Source organism: Neovison vison, chromosome 5 (assembly GCF_020171115.1).
Source record: "Neovison vison isolate M4711 chromosome 5, ASM_NN_V1, whole genome shotgun sequence".
NCBI lineage: Eukaryota > Metazoa > Chordata > Mammalia > Carnivora > Mustelidae > Neogale > Neogale vison.
In genome coordinates this window covers 104,268,585-104,287,344 of record NC_058095.1, presented here as the reverse complement: position 1 = coordinate 104,287,344, position 18,760 = coordinate 104,268,585, and the positions used below count along the sequence as shown (strand labels likewise).

General features: G+C 42.3%; 1 protein-coding gene across 1 annotated transcript; it reads right to left on the bottom strand.

Annotated features, from left to right (window-relative positions):
- Positions 1-1,988: 1,988 nt before the first annotated feature.
- Positions 1,989-3,418, bottom strand: LOC122907838 (zinc finger CCCH domain-containing protein 15-like). The gene is given in 3 exon segments (XM_044250664.1): positions 1,989-2,534; positions 2,537-2,759; positions 2,762-3,418. Coding segments are annotated over 3 exon segments (1,266 nt in total). The 3' UTR covers positions 1,989-2,148.
- Between the last annotated feature and the right edge of the window lie 15,342 nt (positions 3,419-18,760).

The following is an 18,760-nucleotide window of genomic DNA, read 5'->3' as shown; positions in this document are numbered from 1 at the left end:
TTTTTCACCACACCCAGTGCTCCATGCAAGCCGTGCCCTCTATAATGCCCACCACCTGGTACCCCAACCTCCCACCCCTCCGCCACTTCAAACCCCTCAGACTGTTTTTCAGAGTCCATAGTCTCTCATGGTTCACCTCCCCTTCCAATTTACCCAAATTCCCTACTACTCTCTAACGCCCCTTGTCCTCCATGCTATTGGTTATGCTCCACAAATGAGTGAAACCATATGATAATTGACTCTCTCTGCTTGACTGATTTCACTCAGCATAATCTCTTCCAGTCCCGTCCATGTTGCTACAAAAGCTGGATATTCGTCCTTTCTGATGGAGGCATAATACTCCATAGTGTATATGGACCACATCTTCCTTATCCATTCATCCGTTGAAGGGCATCTTGGTTCTTTCCATAGTTTGGCGACTGTGGCCATTGCTGCTATAAACATTGGGGTACAGATGGCCCTTCTTTTCACGACATCTGTATCTTTGGGGTAAATACCCAGGAGTGCAATTGCAGGGTCGTAGGGAAGCTCTATTTTTAATTTCTTGAGGAATCTCCACACTGTTCTCCAAAGAGGCTGCACCAACTTGCATTCCCACCAACAGTGTAAGAGGGTTCCCCTTTCTCCACATCCTCTCCAACACATGTTGTTTCCTGTTTTGTTAATTTTGGCCATTCTAACTGGTGTAAGGTGATATCTCAATGTGGTTTTAATTTGAATCTCCCTGAGGGCTAATGATGATGAGCATTTTTTCATGTGTCTGATAGCCATTTGTATTTCTTGATTGGAGAAGTGTCTGTTCATATCTTCTGCCCATTTTTTGATGTGTTTGTCTGTTTCGTGTGGGTTGAGTTTGTTTTACCTAGTGGTTTTAGATTCCCTTCATAATCTGTCCAAATCAACCAATTTGTTGGAGGTAGCAAAATAGTGAATTTCTGTTTCTATTACTTTTTCCACATTTTTAATTGTGTTTTTAGTAGAGTTTCCCCTCATCCAGTGAGAATGAACTAGAGTTCTTTACAAAAAGTAGGATAAATACCTAATTTCCCCCTTTTAATTATCAAATTTTAAAGTAAGTCATTAGTATAATAATTTTTTGTATCTATGAACTCATAAAGTTAAAAGAAATAGTTTATAATCAGTTATTGTTTGATGTCCAAATTGTTTGATCTGTGCAGTGGGAGCCTGTTCATACTGGATCCTGTGTCCTTTTGGCACATCCTTATTAGTCTTTCTAGTTTAGAACATCCTTGCTTTTTGGCACATTAAGATTGTCTGGGTTTAACTTGTGTTTCTCTGCCCATGGCTGAAATCGCCATTGCTTTAAAAAGTTCTGGTTCCTTTTGGTGGGAAATAGTATTTAACAAAACAAGGTCTGGGAGCCCCTTGCTTCTGACCCTTTCAAGGGACAGCACTGAGAAATACATTTTTAAAAATCATGAGGTCATAATGCTATCTTGATTCAGATTTTTAAAAACTACGGTAAAACAGCTATAACATAAAATTCACCATCTTAACCACTTTTTTTTTTAAATGTATGACGGTCTTTATTTACAACTTTATTGGCAAAAAAGAAGAGGGAAACATTTAAAACAGTTTAACACAGGGCATTGCAGCTGATTCTGTCAGGTTAAAGAAGTTTCTTTTTAAATGTCCATCTAATCATCCAAAGATATACAATACTGAATCTGCCTATGCAGTTTCCTTTATGAAATACAGTGCTCATATTTTAGGCAGTCTTTGAAACACATAAATACAAAGAAAAACACTCATTAAAAACTGTGTTAAATGAAGGGTATTTTAAATTTAAATTTATATTTATGTTGTTCTTATAATACATGCCCAATGAAAACAAAAAGCTGGAAAAGCAGTCACACTTCCTACTTGAATGGACAGTTACAACAATCATTTTCTGCAATGACCATTATATTTTCAATTTATCATGAACTACTCTGAACTTACTATGAGATGTAGCCAAAGTTAGAAGACAAGACGTAGGGAGAATATTCCTTTTTTGGAGGAGAGTAAGCCCTCCAGAATCAGCATGGGAAATAAACATCCTGTTGAAGAATTCTAGGTGGAAAAAAATTACTGGAGTCAATTTCAACTCATGCTGAGCTGGCTTAATTTTTTCAGACTTGTCTGGTGTCATTCTTCCAAATCAAGTATGTTTAATTCTTCTTCTAGTTCATCCAAATCTTCCCCAGTAAAAAGATTTTCATCAACAGGAACAGCATCGATGGCTCCATTTTCCTGTCCCTCCCCTTCGTTGTCCTCTTCCAAATCACTTCTTTCACCATTTTCAGCCCTACCTCCAGAAGCTTCACTTAATTTGTTTTCATCCTTTTCTGAAGTGTATGTGCTGAATCTTTCAAGACTGGCTACAGTAATACCTGTCTCATATACATCTCTTGGGATATACAGGCTTAAATCTATGTCATTTACACTCACAGAATCATCAACCTCATCACCACCTGTTCCTTGGGTGTAACAGGTATCATCTGCTTCCTCCTCCTCATCATCAACCAGTTCAAGACCTCACGACCACTAATCACTAACGCCTTCCCTGCCTTGAAGTCTGCTTTTCTTCTTTCCATATCTTGCTCAAGTTTATCAATCTTTTCTTGTCTTTTTCTTTTCTTCCATGCAAGAAAAGATTCTAGAGTGATTTTGGTAACATTTGGACCTAGGGCAGAATGCTCTCTTTCAATAAGATCTTCTAATGAAATTTTATCTTCTTTCTCTTCTTTTTTTTTTTTTTATCTTTTTTCAATACAAATCCAGGAGGAAGTGCATGACGATACATGCAAATATCACCACCTCCAGGGCATACCCAAAACCAGCCATACTTCTTGTTTTCAATAGCTTCGAGGAAATGCTTGCACACTATTTGAGTTTTTGGTTTTTTCTTTTCCGCCTCACCGTGCTTCTTGTTCACTACTTCTTCCAGCTTTTTCTCATCCCAATTATCCATAGTATCTTTTTCAAGTTCTTCATCTCTTGCATCAATGTAAACACTTCGCTTTTCACACTTTCTCTCCAGAGTCAAGTCATGAGAGAACTTACACTTATCTCCTTTAGTACACTGTCCTTGCTTAAAGAATGCACACACCACGGATTTGGGATCTGCACCTTTACTTATTTTTTGAGCAGCAACTACGGGTTTGAATAGCTCATTTAGTTCCTGCAATTCTTTCTTCTTGTCATCTTTCTTCAATTTCTTTTCAGCCTCACTTTGTGCTACCTGACGTGGATTTTGTTGGCCAAACTTAACTTGATGAGTGACAGCCTTAATAAACTTCTGTTGCTTTGCTCCTTTCTTATTCTTTAGACCAAAAGTTTTGTCTTCAATAATCTTCTCCTTTTTCTGCTCCGCCTTTTTGCTGCCCCTGGCCTGAGCCTGTTTCTTGGGGGGCATTGCGGAGACAGGTGGCACCGGCCAGACTTAAGCGCAGCTGGACACCGTCAGGGGATCTGGCCCCGCGGCAGGAGGAAGAGGACACAGGCCTCCTTTGCCGCCGCACCGCACGGAAACCAAGGCCCATCTTAACCATTTTTTTTTTCCCAATTTATTTATTTTCAGAAAAACAGTATTCATTATTTTTTCACCACACCCAGTGCTCCATGCAAGCTGTGCCCTCTATAATACCCACCACCTGGTACCCCAACCTCCCACCCCCCCGCCACTTCAAACCCCTCAGACTGTTTTTCAGAGTCCATAGTCTCTCATGGTTCACCTCCCCTTCCAATTTACCCAAATTCCCTACTACTCTCTAACGCCCCTTGTCCTCCATGCTATTGGTTATGCTCCACAAATGAGTGAAACCATATGATAATTGACTCTCTCTGCTTGACTGATTTCACTCAGCATAATCTCTTCCAGTCCCGTCCATGTTGCTACAAAAGCTGGATATTCGTCCTTTCTGATGGAGGCATAATACTCCATAGTGTATATGGACCACATCTTCCTTATCCATTCATCCGTTGAAGGGCATCTTGGTTCTTTCCATAGTTTGGCGACTGTGGCCATTGCTGCTATAAACATTGGGGTACAGATGGCCCTTCTTTTCACGACATCTGTATCTTTGGGGTAAATACCCAGGAGTGCAATTGCAGGGTCGTAGGGAAGCTCTATTTTTAATTTCTTGAGGAATCTCCACACTGTTCTCCAAAGAGGCTGCACCAACTTGCATTCCCACCAACAGTGTAAGAGGGTTCCCCTTTCTCCACATCCTCTCCAACACATGTTGTTTCCTGTTTTGTTAATTTTGGCCATTCTAACTGGTGTAAGGTGATATCTCAATGTGGTTTTAATTTGAATCTCCCTGAGGGCTAATGATGATGAGCATTTTTTCATGTGTCTGATAGCCATTTGTATTTCTTGATTGGAGAAGTGTCTGTTCATATCTTCTGCCCATTTTTTGATGTGTTTGTCTGTTTCGTGTGGGTTGAGTTTGAGGAGTTCATTATAGATCCTGGATATCAACCTTTTGTCTGTACTGTCATTTGCAAATATCTTCTCCCATTCCGTGGGTTGCCTCTTTGTTTTTTTGACTGTTTCCTTTGCTGTGCAGAAGCTTTTGATTTTGATGAAGTCCCAGAAGTCTATTTTCGCTTTTGTTTCCTTTGCCTTTGGAGACGTATCTTGAAAGAAGTTGCTGTGGCTGATATCGAAGAGATTACTGCCTATGTTCTCCTCTAAGATTCTGATAGATTCCTGTCTCACGTTGAGGTCTTTTATCCATTTTGAGTTGATCTTTGTGTACGGTGTAAGAGAATGGTCGAGTTTCATTCTTCTACATATAGCTGTCCAGTTTTCCCAGCACCATTTATTGAAGAGACTGTCTTTTTTCCACTGTATATTTTTTCCTGTTTTGTCGAAGATTAATTGACCATAGAGTTGAGGGTCCATATCAGGGCTCTCTACTCTGTTCCACTGGTCTATGTGTCTGTTTTTATGCCAGTACCATGCTTTCTTGGTGATCACAGCTTTGTAATAAAGCTTGAAATCAGGTAAGGTGATGCCGCCAGCTTTATTTTTGTTTTTCAACGTTTCCTTAGCGATTCGGGGTCTCTTCTGATTCCATACAAATTTTAGGATTATTTGCTCCAGCTCTTTGAAGAATGCCGGTGGAATTTTGATCGGAATGGCATTAAAAGTATAGATTGCTCTAGGCAGTATAGACATTTTAACGATGTTTATTCTTCCGATCCAAGAGCATGGAATGGTCTTCCATCTTTTTGTGTCTTCTTCAATTTCTTTCATGAGTGTTCTATAGTTCCTCAAGTATAGATCCTTTACCTCTTTAGTTAGGTTTATTCCCAGGTATCTTATGGTTCTTGGTGCTATAGTAAATGGAATCGATTCTCTAATTTCCCTTTCTGTATTTTCCTTGTTAGTGTATAAGAAAGCCACTGATTTCTGCACATTGACTTTGTATCCTGCCACGCTGCTGAATTGCTGTATGAGTTCTAGTAGTTTGGGGGTGGAGTCTTTTGGGTTTTCCATATAAAGAATCATGTCATCTGCGAAGAGAGAGAGTTTGACTTCTTCATTACCAATTTGGATACCTTTTATTTCTCTCTGTTGTCTGATTGCTGTTGCTAGGACTTCTAATACTATGTTGAACAAGAGTGGTGAAAGTGGGCATCCTTGTCTTGTTCCTGATCTCAACGGGAAGGCTGCAAGCTTTTTCCCATTGAGGATGATATTTGCTGTGGGTCTTTCATAGATAGATTTGATGAGGTTCAGGAATGTTCCCTCTATCCCTATACTTTGAAGCGTTTTAATCAGGAACGGATGTTGGATTTTGTCAAATGCTTTTTCTGCATCAATTGAGAGGACCATGTGGTTCTTCTCTCTTCTCCTATTAATTTGTTGTATCACATTGATTGATTTACGAATGTTGAACCATCCTTGTAGCCCAGGGATGAATCCCACCTGATCATGGTGGATAATCTTTTTAATGTGTTGTTGGATCCTGTTGGCTAGGATCTTGTTGAGAATCTTAGCATCCATATTCATCAGTGATATTGGTCTGAAATTCTCCTTTTTGGTATGGTCCTTGCCTGGTTTGGGGATCAGGGTAATGCTGGCTTCATAGAAAGAGTCTGGAAGTTTTCCTTCTGCTTCAATTTTTTGAAACAGCTTCAGGAGAATAGGTGTTATTTCTTCTTGGAAGGTTTGGTAGAATTCCCCAGGGAATCCGTCAGGTCCTGGGCTCTTGTTTTTTGGGAGATTTTTGATCACTGCTTCAATCTCGTTATTAGATATCGGTCTATTCAGGTTGTCGATTTCTTCCTGGTTCAATTTTGGTAGTTTATATTTTTCCAGGAATGCATCCATTTCATCAAGGTTGCTAAGCTTATTGGCATATAACTGTTCATAGTAACTTCTGATGATTGTTTCTACTTCCTTGGTGTTAGTTGTGATCTCTCCCCTTTCATTCATAATTTTATGAATTTGGGATTTCTCTCTTTTCTTTTGGATTAGTGTAGCCAGTGGCTTATCGATCTTATTGATTCTTTCAAAAAACCAGCTTCTAGTTTCATTGATACGTTCTACTGTATCTCTGGTTTCTCCCTCATTGATCTCAACTCTAATCTTGATGATTTCCCTTCTTATGTGTGGAGTTGGTTTGATTTGTTGTTGATCCTCCAGTTCTTTAAGGTGTAGAGACAGCTGGTGTGTTCTGGATTTTTCAATTTTTTTGAGCAAGGCTTGGATGGCTATATATTTTCCCCTTAGGACCGCCTTTGCTGTATCCCATAGGTTTTGGACCGAAGTGTCTTCATTCTCATTGGTTTCCATGAATTGTTTCAGTTCTTCTTTGATCTCCTGGTTGATCCAAGCATTCTTAAGCAAGGTGGTCTTTAGCTTCCAGGTGTTCGAGTTCCTTCGGAACTTTTCCTTGTGATTGAGCTCCAGTTTCAAAGCATTGTGATCTGAGAATATGCAGGGAATCATCTCAGTCTTTTAGTATCGGCTGAGTCCTGATTTGTGACCCAGTATGTGGTCTATTCTGGAGAAGGTTCCGTGTGCACTTGAGAAGAATGAGTATTCTGCTGTTTTAGGGTGGAATGTTCTGTATATATCTATGAGGTCCATCTGGTCCAATGTGTCGTTCAATGCTCTTGTTTCTTTATTGATTTTCTGCTTCGATGATCTGTCTAATTCTGAAAGAGGCGTGTTAAGATCACCTACGATTAGTGTATTCATATCAATATGACTCTTTATCTTGATTAACAGTTTTCTTAAGTAATTGGCTGCTCCCATATTGGGAGCATAGATATTTACAATTGTTAGATCATCTTGGTGGATAGTCCCTTTAAGGATTATGTAGTGTCCTTCTGTATCTCTGACTACAGTCTTTAGTTTGAAGTCTAATTTATCTGATATGAGAATCGCTACCCCAGCCTTCTTTTGAGTCCCATTGGCATGAAAGATGCTTCTCCACCCCTTCACTTTCAGTCTGCGTGTATCTTTAGGTTCAAAATGGGTCTCTTGTAGACAGCATATGGATGGGTCCTGTCGTTTTATCCAATCTGCAACCCTGTGCCGTTTTATGGGTGCATTGAGGCCATTCACATTGAGAGTGATTATTGATAGATACGTTTTTATTGACATCGAGTTACCTTTGAAGTCTTTCTTTCTGTAGACTGTCTCTATATTTCTGTTCAATGCTATTCTTGGGATTTTTCCTCTTTTATAGAACCCCCCTTAATATTTCCTGCAGTATCGGCTTGGTGGTTGCATAGTCTTTTAAGTCTTGCCGGTCTTGGAAACTCTTTATCTCTCCATCCATTTTGAATGTCAGTCTTGCTGGATAAAGTATTCTTGGCTGCATGTTCTTCTCATTTAGTGCCCTGAATATATCTTGCCAGCCTCTTCTGGCTTGCCAGGTCTCTGTGGACAGGTCTGACGTTATTCTGATGGGCTTCCCTCTGTAAGTAAGGAGCCTCTTTGCCCTGGCAGCTTTCAAGAGATTATACCTACAATTATAATTTCTCAATTTGACTATCAGGTGTCGTGATGTTTTTTTGGAGTGTATAATCTTGGGTGGAGACCGTTCAGCCTCTAGTACATGAACGCTGGTTTCATTCGCGAGATTCGGAAAGTTTTCATGAAGGACTTGTTCCACGACATCTTCTAGACTTCTTTCTTTCTCCTCCCCTTCAGGAATTCCAATAATTCTGACGTTGGAACGCTTCATGGCATCACTTATTTCCCTAATTCTGCTTTCGTGGGATCTAAGCTGTTTGTTCCAGGCTTCCTCCTGATCCTTTCTCTCTATCTGTTTGTCTTCCAGATCACTAATTCTATCTTCTGTCTCAGTTACCCTAGCTTTGAGAGAGTTTAGATTGGATTGGAACTCATTGAGAGCATTGTGGACCTCCTCCCTGGTAGCTTTAAGCTCCGCCCTAACATTGTGAACATCCTGTCTGGTCGCTTTCAGTTCAGCTCTAATCAATTCTGTTTGGTCATCCATGGCTTTCTCCAACCTAGCTATTGCCTGGATAATTGTTAGCCTGAATTCTCTTTCCGACATATTGTCTATGTTGATAGCCGTTAGCTCTGTTGCGGAAGGTCCATCCTCTGTATTTTTCTTCTGTTGGGCATTCCTCCTCCTAGTCATTTTCATGGGAGAAGACTGAACAGATGTAGCTGGATGTATCAACTCTGGTGCAGTCAAGGTGCACCCTGGAACACTTCCTGATCTCCGTCTCAGAAGCCTCAGTCTGGGTGCAGAAGCTGAATAAATTCCCCCTTGGATGCTGGCAGTGCAGGTTCCAAGTTAAAGACCCTGGGGGCGCAGGATCTTTTGCTCGTCCCCAAAGCCAAGGCAGTGGCGGCTGTCTGGGAGCTCCTGACCGCCAGAGAGGTTCCAAGCAGCGATCGCACACTGAGATTTTGCCGCCGGCCGGGGCTGGGAGTGCCCGGCTTGCGCGCACCTCTTTTCAGAGGCGGCTGTGGGTCGGGCGCGCGTCTGGGGCACTGAGAACGGGGCGCTGGTCCGTAAGCCGCAGGCTGGGCTTTTGCGCGCCTCTGTCCGGGGAAGAGTTTCGCGCGCGCGAGGCTTAGACTTTGAAACAATGGCCCGGGTCAAGAAGCGCCCCAGGGCCTTAGAAACCCAGGAGAGCTGGAGCGACGTGCACGCGCATCTCAAGCTTTGTGGTAGGGCTAGCGCGCGTTCTGCAGACTGGCTCCCATCCCCTCACAGGAGCCGGAACCCCGCGCTCTGGGGCACGCTGGCGGCTTAGGGACCAGGAGCCGGTTTCTCCGCCGCACTCTCTCTGCCTCCGCGCCGGGGAGGCCGTCTGGGACCGGGGACTCAAGCCCCTGTCCCTAGCCGCCCCCGCGATCCTTTGCTCTTTTGGAGTGCTTTCAACCAGTCTCCGAGTTAATGCTGGTCCCCAGACGCAGGGCACTCTCGCTCGTATCGGGGTATTACTTTTGCACCAGTCGCCTCTGGTGGCTCCCTCCCCCTTTTGTTTATCTTCCGATATCAGTCCGCTGTTCCCATTCCGCTTTACCTGCTCACTGGCGTCTTCTGCCCCTGTAGAGATCCAGACGTGTATAATTCTGATCTCAGGCTGATTTCATGGGTGATCAGAGTTCTTTGGTAGGTAATCAGCTCACTTTGGGGTACCAGCTGAAAAGACGCCTCTTCCTAGTACCCCGCCATCTTCTATACTCCCATCTTAACCATTTTTAACTATGCAGTTCACTAGTGTTAAATATATTCACATTATGGTGCAATCAATCTCCAGATTTTTCCTCTCATAAAACTGAAACTCTATACCTGTAAACAACTCCTTGTTCCTCTCTTTCCCCCCTCCTAGGCCCTGGCAACTACCATTCTATATTCTGCCTTATGAATTTACCTACTCTTGTGCCTCAGATAAGTGGAACCATACAGTATTTGTTTTTAACTGGCTTATTTTACTTAAATAATGTCTTCAAGTTTCATCCATGTTGCAACATGTGTCAAAATTTCTTTTTAAGGTTGGATTATATTCCATTATATGTATATACCACATTTTGTTGATCCATTCTTCTGTTGATGGACATTTAAATTGCTTGACTATTTTGAATAATACTGCTGTGAACATAGGTGTGCAAATATCTTTTCAAAACCCTGCTTTTGATTCCTTTCAGCATATACCCAGAAGTGGAATTGCAGAATTATATGATAATTCTATGTTTAATTTTTGCGAGAATTACCATGCTGTTTTTCATGCTGGCTACGCTATTTAGTGTGTCTACCAGCAGTGCATGCAGGAGTTCCAATTTCTTTACATCTTCAACAACATTTCTTATTTTCTTTCTTTCTTCTTTTTTTCTTAATAGTACCTATCCTAGTGGGTGTGAGGTGATACTTCAATGTAGTTTTGGACTTGCACTTCCCTAATGATCAGTGATATTGAACATCTTTTCAATATGCTTATTGGCCATTCATATATACTTTTTAGAAAAATGTCTATTCAAGAACTTTGCCCATTTTTTTAAAATTTTTTTAAAGATTTTATTTATTTATTTGACAGAGAGAGATTACAAGTGGGCAGAGAGGCAGGCAGAGAGAGAGAGAGAGAGGAGGAAGCAGGCTCCCTGCTGAGCAGAGAGCCCGATGCGGGACTCGATCCCAGGACCCCAAGATCATGACCTGAGCCAAAGGCAGCAGCTTAACCCACTGAGCCACCCAGGCTCCCCTAAGAACTTTGCCCATTTTTAAATAAGGTTATTTTGCTTTACTGTTGTTGAGTTGTAGGAGTTCTTCCTATATTCTGGATATTAATCCCTTATCAGATATATAATTTATAAATATTTACTTCCATTCTGTAAGTTATCTTTTGACCTGTCGATTGTGTCTTTGATGAAAGGATCAATTTTTAACATTATTACATTTTAAACTCCTATAATATGATATTTTTAGACCATTTTTCTTAAACCAAACCCCTTGGTTCCTAAGAATATCAAAATATTTGTTTGCTTTATACACTTAATATACACAAAATCATCTTGAAAAGTTTATAATTGCAACTCAAAATAAAAGTACATGGATGAAGTTTATGGTCTCTTCAAAATTCCTTTTGCCCTTGGAATACATTGCAGTAAGGTAGATAAATAGAGTATTGTGTTTAAAAAATTCATTCGAAATTCTTATCCCTATGTGGTTATCTTCCCAATTTGACATATAGTTTGGTTGATTTCTTTCAGTCTGTTTTTTAAAAAATTTTCAAAAGTTATTTTTATTTATTTGAGAGGAAATGAGAATAAGAGAGAGGGAGAGTATAAGCAAGGGGAAGGACAGAAGGAGAAGCAGACTCCCTGCTCAATGCAGGCTGGATCCCAGGACCCTGGGATCATGACCTGAGCTGCAGGCAGAAGCTTAAATGTCTGAACCACCCAGGTGGCCCTGTTTCAGTCTGTTTTTAATTTTCTGATTCTCTTGTTTTTTCTTTCTTATTTATTTATTTATTTATTTATTTGACAGACAGATCACAAGTGGGCAGAGAGGCAGGCAGAGACAGAGGAGGAAGCAGGCTCCCCACTGAGCAGAGAGCCCGATGCAGGGCTCGATCCCAGAACCCTGGGATCATGACCTGAGCTGAAGGCAGAGGCTTTAACCCACTGAGCCACCCAGGCGCCCCTGTTTCTTTTTTAAATCTATAAAACATTTATATGGATCACAAATAAAACTAGAAAAATATATACTCAGGAAAGTTTCACTTCTATCCGCGTTCCTTTTAACCCATTCCTCATACCCTTACCTGAGAGGTTTCTGATTTGTCCTTTCTTTGTTTCTTTATGCAAAAATAAGATCTATATGTATATCTATGCATGTGTATTCTTATCTCCATCATTCTTTAGCCAGAATGTGAAAGTTTTGTTATACTGAAGCACTTCATTTTCAAGGTATGAGTCTTAAACTGTCTGTTTTAAATATCTACATGTAAGGATCATAGTAACTAACCACATATAAATCTTAAGAAATTGCTGATTCTGGGCGCCGTGGTGGCTCGATTAAGTGTCTGCCTTTGGCTCAGGTCATGATCTCAGAGTCCTGGGATCGAGCCCCACGTCAGGCTCTCTGCTCAGTGGGAAGCCTGCTTCTCCTTCTCCTCTCTCTCATGCTCTCTCGTTATCTTTTTCTCTCAAATAAATAAATCAAAACTTAAAAAAAAATGATTATTGATTCTAGGGCCCTAGGTGGCTCAGTCGGTTAAGCATACAACACTTGATTGGTGATCAGGTCATGATCTCAGGGTTGTGAGATTGAGCCCAGCATCTGCGCTCAGCAGGGAGTCTACTGGGGTTTCTCTCTCCTTCTCCCTATGGACCTCCCTCTCAAATAAATAAGTAAATCTTTAAAAAAGAAGAGAAACTGCCGATTCTAAATAATAAATATTGGACACACATTTTAAAATAAAGTGGCATTGAAGGATAGTCATTGTATCATCACAAGAATTTATTAATATTTTTCCTTCGTCATTCCTAGTCTCCTCCTGGCTAACCATAAACATACAGCTGCCTGGGACAATTTACAAGCCTGTATTCCCACAGCACGGGGCTCATAAACCAGTTTTGCATTCATCTCATTGTTTTATAGTTATTAAATGTTTTTATTCCCAATAGAGTGCGAGAGCTGAGAGCAGGGATCGCATCCCTTTCCTCTTTGTATCTCTAGCAGTATGTTGCAGGGGAAAGCTTAGTGTCTCCGGAATCTTGGCACTGTCACCTCCCAGCTGTGTGAACTTGTGCGTGCTACCTCGGGGCTGTGGGCTTAAGTTTTCTCATCCATAAAGCAAGAATAATCTCTTCTTGCCAGACTGTTGGTAACATCAAGTGAGATGATATGAGTGAAGGATCCAGTGTGTGACCCAACTGTCCTCCAAGCTCTCAATGCCACTTGGCCACCATTTTGGGTCCCTAGATTCAAATTTCATTTCTATGGACATCAGCTCTTTTTGACATATTTTGCATTTTTGTTTCTTTACAATCTATGTCCCAACCAGTTGCAACCTTCCAGGATATCCCAGTGCTCTCTCTTTTGAAAACAGGTGTTCTTAGACCCTAATTCAGAGAAAAATTAGAGTTAATGGAGGAGGTGAGGTGGAACACCCCGTTTCACAACACAAGGGAGTGATAGTCCCACAAAGTGAACGGTGTCCCCAGGAGTTGTGCAACTTTGCAGCCCCCCTTCCTCACCTCCAACCTATAAAACTCTCCATTTCCAGACCTTTCTTTGTCTACATTTCTCCTGTCCCTTCTACCTGTGCTTAGCAGCTCATCTCTACCCTGTAGCAGCAGACTTCTTGAAAGACCTATTCACTCCATTTCCTACTCTATCATCAACTCTTTCTTTCTTTCCTTCCTGTTCACTCTTAAATTTGTTGCTGGCCAGTGTTTTCCTTCATGAGAGTGAAACCAATTGCAAAAAAAATCACTCTGCTGACAAGGCCTTTGCATTTGTTCCCAAAACCATTTAAACCACTCTCTCTCCAGACCTCTCCCACACCTCTCCCAGATCCAACCCTGGAACCCCCTTACCTGTTTTACTTTTCTGCATAGTACTTGTACAAACTATTAAAATTTCACATACTTATTCTTGCATTGTCTGTGTCCCTCACTAGAAACAAGACTAAATGCAGAGATTTTTATTTTCTGTTTGGTCACATCAGTGCCTTGAATAGCATGTGTATCTAATAGGCGCTTACTGCATATTCACCAATTTGAACAAATACATGACTTTCTTGCTCTAAACTCATTCTCTCCTTTTCAGGTGGTGTCCCACTTGGCTCCTTTGTGACATCTGACACTCGCTTCCTTGTGTTCCATGATCACATGTACCTATTTTCAGACCACTTCTTATTTCCTTTCATCAGCTTCTTTTCTTCTTCATACTCTTAACCCACTGAGCCACCCAGGTGCCCTCTTCTTCATACTCTTAAATATTGGTCCTCCTGGTATTGCCCTTGCTACTTTACTCTTTTCACTCTCCACACTTTTCCAGAGAGCTTTACCCACTCTCAGGGCTTCAACCACCACCCAGAAGATGAAAATTCTCAAACGTGTGTTTCCAGTTCTTGGCTGTACTCCTACCTCCAGAATGGTCGTCCCATCTGGGTGCCAACACATCCATTTTTCTCCCCAAACTGCTCTACCACCCAACCTACTCCTCCTTTCAGGTCAGAAACGTAGGAATGACTGAACTTCTTTCCTTCTCCAGTTTCTTGCATCCAGAAGGTCATCAAAAACTATATCAATGTTGTCCCTGCTTGTTCGAGCTCTATTGCACTGCCTTATAATTTCTTTTAAATTATAAAAATATTTGTACCATTTCATTAATTTCATAAAAGTCTCCTACCTCTGTCTTACCCTCCTCTAATTCATGTGACACATGGCAGCCAGAACTTTCTTTTTAAAATGCAAATCTGACCATGACACTTCCCTTAGGGAGTCCTCTCTAGTGACTTCTGCCTGAAGAAATCACCCAAGCTTCTTAGCATGGTATGGAAGACCCTTCGAGACCCGGCACAGATTTCCTAGATTGACCCAAATATGCTTTACGTTGTGTGCAGTTTCTTAAAGAAGCCACAACTCTCATTTCCTAGACTTTGCAATGCTATTCTTGATGCACAGATGACTTTCCGTACTTTGTCCATCTGGTAAACTCCTACTTAGGTCCTCCCTGATACTCCTTGGCAGAGATTCCCAGGAACTTCCTCTGTGCCACCAGCACCCCCCTGCCCCCCGCTGCCCCAGAGCTCTGATAACATAGTGGGATTTGTTTCTCACCTGTTTGTCTTCCTCAAGAAAATCGACTATTACCCGAGAGCTCAGATTAGTGGTTGGCACACAGATTTCGCTCAAATTTATTAAATTGAACAAAAAGAATACTCATCATCATCTCACATTTAACATGGTATTCTTAAATTCGCATGTTCTCGAAACACTCTCTGGATGGTCCAGAGTTGGGTGCTTGTTACTAAATGAAGAAAGAAGGAAGCCATCTGTGTGCACTGCAGAGAACAACCTATGGGCCAGGAGCCCGAGTTCTGTCTTGGCTCTGTGGGGACTTTGCAGAGTAGTTAACGGGTCAGGCTTCAGTTTCCTCAGCTCTGAAAGGAGAAGAGGAATGACTTGAATTCAAACAAGAGATGTAAGTGTAACTAAAGTAACAGCCACAGCTCTGCTATGACAACCCAGCTTTACCATTCCAAACGCAGCTCTGTGTATTTCATGCTTTTGTGTTACAGTTACAGTTCTGTGTCTTCATTTTTTATGTCTACCAGAGTCACAGGTAGTCATTTTAGATTGCAAACCGCATAAGGAAGAAAGCCTTATAATCCTCTGCGTATGGTTGGACAGAGTATCTGGGGCTTCATGTATGTTGGCTGAGGCAACTTGAACAGAATTCAGAACAACTTCAGAGCAGGCTCAGAAATGGCAAGATTACAAACAGATTTGCTGTGATCTTACTTATAAGTAAAGAGGGAAAAATGTTTTGCTTCTGGTAAATAGGAAGGCAGCCGTTTATCTAAAGAAATAAAGGAAAGTGATAGCATGATTGGCTAAATCCCAATCATTTTAGTAAAATAGGGGCTGAAAAATAGAAAAATCTTCCTGGCTGCCTTTGTGATGTTTGGTTATGCTTAGAGTAGGCACTCCGTAAGTACCGGTTAAATGAATGTTGAGTGACTCCAGTTCCGCCACTGGGCAGAGTTTTAATTAGCTCTTAAAAGCAGTTAGGAGCATATCCCTGAATAGCGTCTCACTTCAGACAGCTGCAAGATATGTGTGGTGTTGGCATTGTTGTTAGTGCAGGAGGAGGAAGGCCAATCTTGAATAAATATCTTGGGGATTTCTGGGAAGATGGTGGAGTAGGAGTGTTACTGGTGGGAGAGCCTGCATTTTGCGTGAATGAAGGTCTCAGTCCTTGGATTCCCCGTGGAAAGATCTACATGGGGATCCATGCTCCCATAAAGACAGCCAGAAGGAAAGTAGCAGGCACGAAACAGTTTATTAAGGCAAAAGGATACTCTCAAGGTGGGAGGATGGGCAGGTTCCTCCCGGGTTTGGAACAGGCTCTAGGTTGTTTGGGGAATGGATATTCATTGTGTCTCTTTGGGCTGGGCGGAGCTGTGACCATACAGTGGGGTGGTCTCTAAAGGTGCTTCCAGTCATCTGGGGGACTCCTCCCACAGGTTGGAAGGGGAGCTTTTTTTTTTCCATGGTAGATGAATTTTTTATTCATAGTTTTAGATGAAATACTGGGCTTTCCAAAAATGTTTTAATTAAAATATTTCCAGGTCTCTTAAAGAAAAAATGAGAAAGTATGCACAGGAAAACTAATTTAATTTTTCAGAAAAATATCGTAGAAATGACATCATGATAAAAAGTTGAAAGAACTACAAAAATGATCAGTGCAATGGACATATCTATAATCAGTCAAATTCTCTGTAAATCAGCAAAAACATTTGCTGTTTTTCCACTTCCCTGTGTCCACAGATCCTACCTAAATGTTTTTTTTTAATTTTTTTAAAAAATTTCTTTTTAGTGTACCAGAATTCATTGTTTATGCACCACACCCAGTGCTCCATGCCATACGTACCCTCCATAATACCCACCACCAGGCTCACCCACCTTTCCACCCCCCCCCGCCCCTTCAAAACCCTCAGATTGTTTTTCAGAGTCCATAGTCTCTCATGGTTCATCTCCTCCTCCAATTTCCCCCAACTCCCTTCTCCTCTCCATCTCCCCATGTCCTCCATGCTTTCTTATGCTCCACAAATAAGTGGAACCATATGATTATTGACTCTCTCTGCTTGACTTATTTCACTCAGCATAATCTCTTCCAGTCTCGTCCATGTTGCTACAAAAGTTGGGTATTCATCCTTTCTGATGGAGGCATAATACTCCATAGTGTATATGGACCACATCTTCCTTATCCATTTGTCCGTTGAAGGGCATCTTGGTTCTTCCCACAGTTTGGCAACCATGGCCATTGCTGCTATGAACATTGGGGTACAGATGGCCTGGAAGGGGAGTTTTTGACCCCAAAATGTTTGTATCAGAACTGTCATAGCAGGCTTTCTCTGTAGGGTGGGGCTGTACTTATAACACAAATGTATTACAATGAGTCTATGGGTTACCCTGGGGCAGAGGCGGAAGAGGAGAGTGCATGCTCCACACCTGAGGCTCTTGATCTGTCAGCGCCAAGATCTTGGAAGCCACAAGGTCAGGATGTTGTGTCCTCTGCCATCTAATGTATAGCTTATTTATCACTGTCCTTGTCTCCAGCTCCTGTCCCTAGCATTTCCCTTCAAGGATTTGGGACTCTGCCTTCGGGCATTCTTTCCGCTGCCCAGGTCTAGCTTCTACCTAACAGGAGGATCCTGAGCTTACCTTATCCCAAGGACACAATGAGATAATAGTCACATCAGAGCAACTAAGTCTGAAAACGCCCCCAAACTGGTGGAGCCGACTTTCCACAGTTCATCATAGAGAGGAGGCCACACTGAAAAGGGTAGGTGGGGTGGAGATGTGGTCGGGACAAAATCTCCTGATAAGAACAACCACAAACAGGAAAGACTCCAAAAGCACAGAGAAAGGAGAGGAGCAAACAGCAGACTAGATACCCAGACACAGGGGGACTGGCCCTGGAAAGATGAATCTCTATAATATTTGGCTTTGAAAACCAGTGGGGCTTCTTGAGTTTTTACAACAGTTGGGGCTTAACTCTGGGCACTGATAACTCCGGATACTACATACAGAATATAGTAAGAGTTGTATATTTGGCTGAGACTACTTCAGCTAGCAGGAGATCAACTAGAGAGCTTATCTAAAGATTGCAATCACCTGCAAATCCATCAGCAGATCGAAGAGAAGAAGAACAGCAATTCTAGAAACAGAAAAACAACCACTTTCTGAAAGGTAGGACTGGCGGAGAAGTGAATCCAAAGCGACGGGAAGATAGACCCCGGGGGGAGGGGCCGGCTCCCGGCAAGCGGCGGAACAACGGAGCACAAAATCAGGACTTTTAAAAGTCTGTTCCGCTGAGGGACATCGCTCCGGAGGCTAAACCGGGGCGAAGCCCACGCGGGGTCGGCGTGACCTCAGGTCCCGCGGGGTCACAGAAGGATTGGGGGTGTCTGAGTGTCACAGAGCTTGCGGATATTGGAACGGGGAAGCCGGCTGCAGAGACAGAGCCGACAGTAAGCTCGCAGCTCGGAGTTGCCTTGAACCGGTCACAAGCTCGGTGAGCTCGGAGCGCGGCCGGAGGTTAGGCAGACGCGAGTTACTAGGAGCTGTTCGCTGAGGGCACACAGGGGAGCGGGGCCCCGGGCTCTCGGCTCCTCCGGGGCCGGAGACCAGGAGGCCGCCATTTGTGTTCCCGTCCTCCGGGACTCTACGGAAAGCGCTCAGGGAACAAAAGCTCCTGAAAGCAAAGCCGAGCAGATCACTCAGCCCGGCTCCTGGTAAGGGCGGTGCAATTCCGCCTGGGGCAAAGACACTTGAGAATCACTACACCAGGCCCCTCCCCCAGAAGATCAACAAGAAATCCAGGCAAGACCAAGTTCACCTACCAAGGAGTGCAGTTTCAATACCAAGGAGAGAGCAGCAGAATTCCAGAGGAGGAGAAAACAAACGACGGAACTCATGGCTTTCTGCCTGTGATTTTTTAGTCTTGCAGTTAATTTAATTTTTTTCTTTTTCATTTCTTTTCTCTTCTTCTGCTAAAATTTTTTATAACTT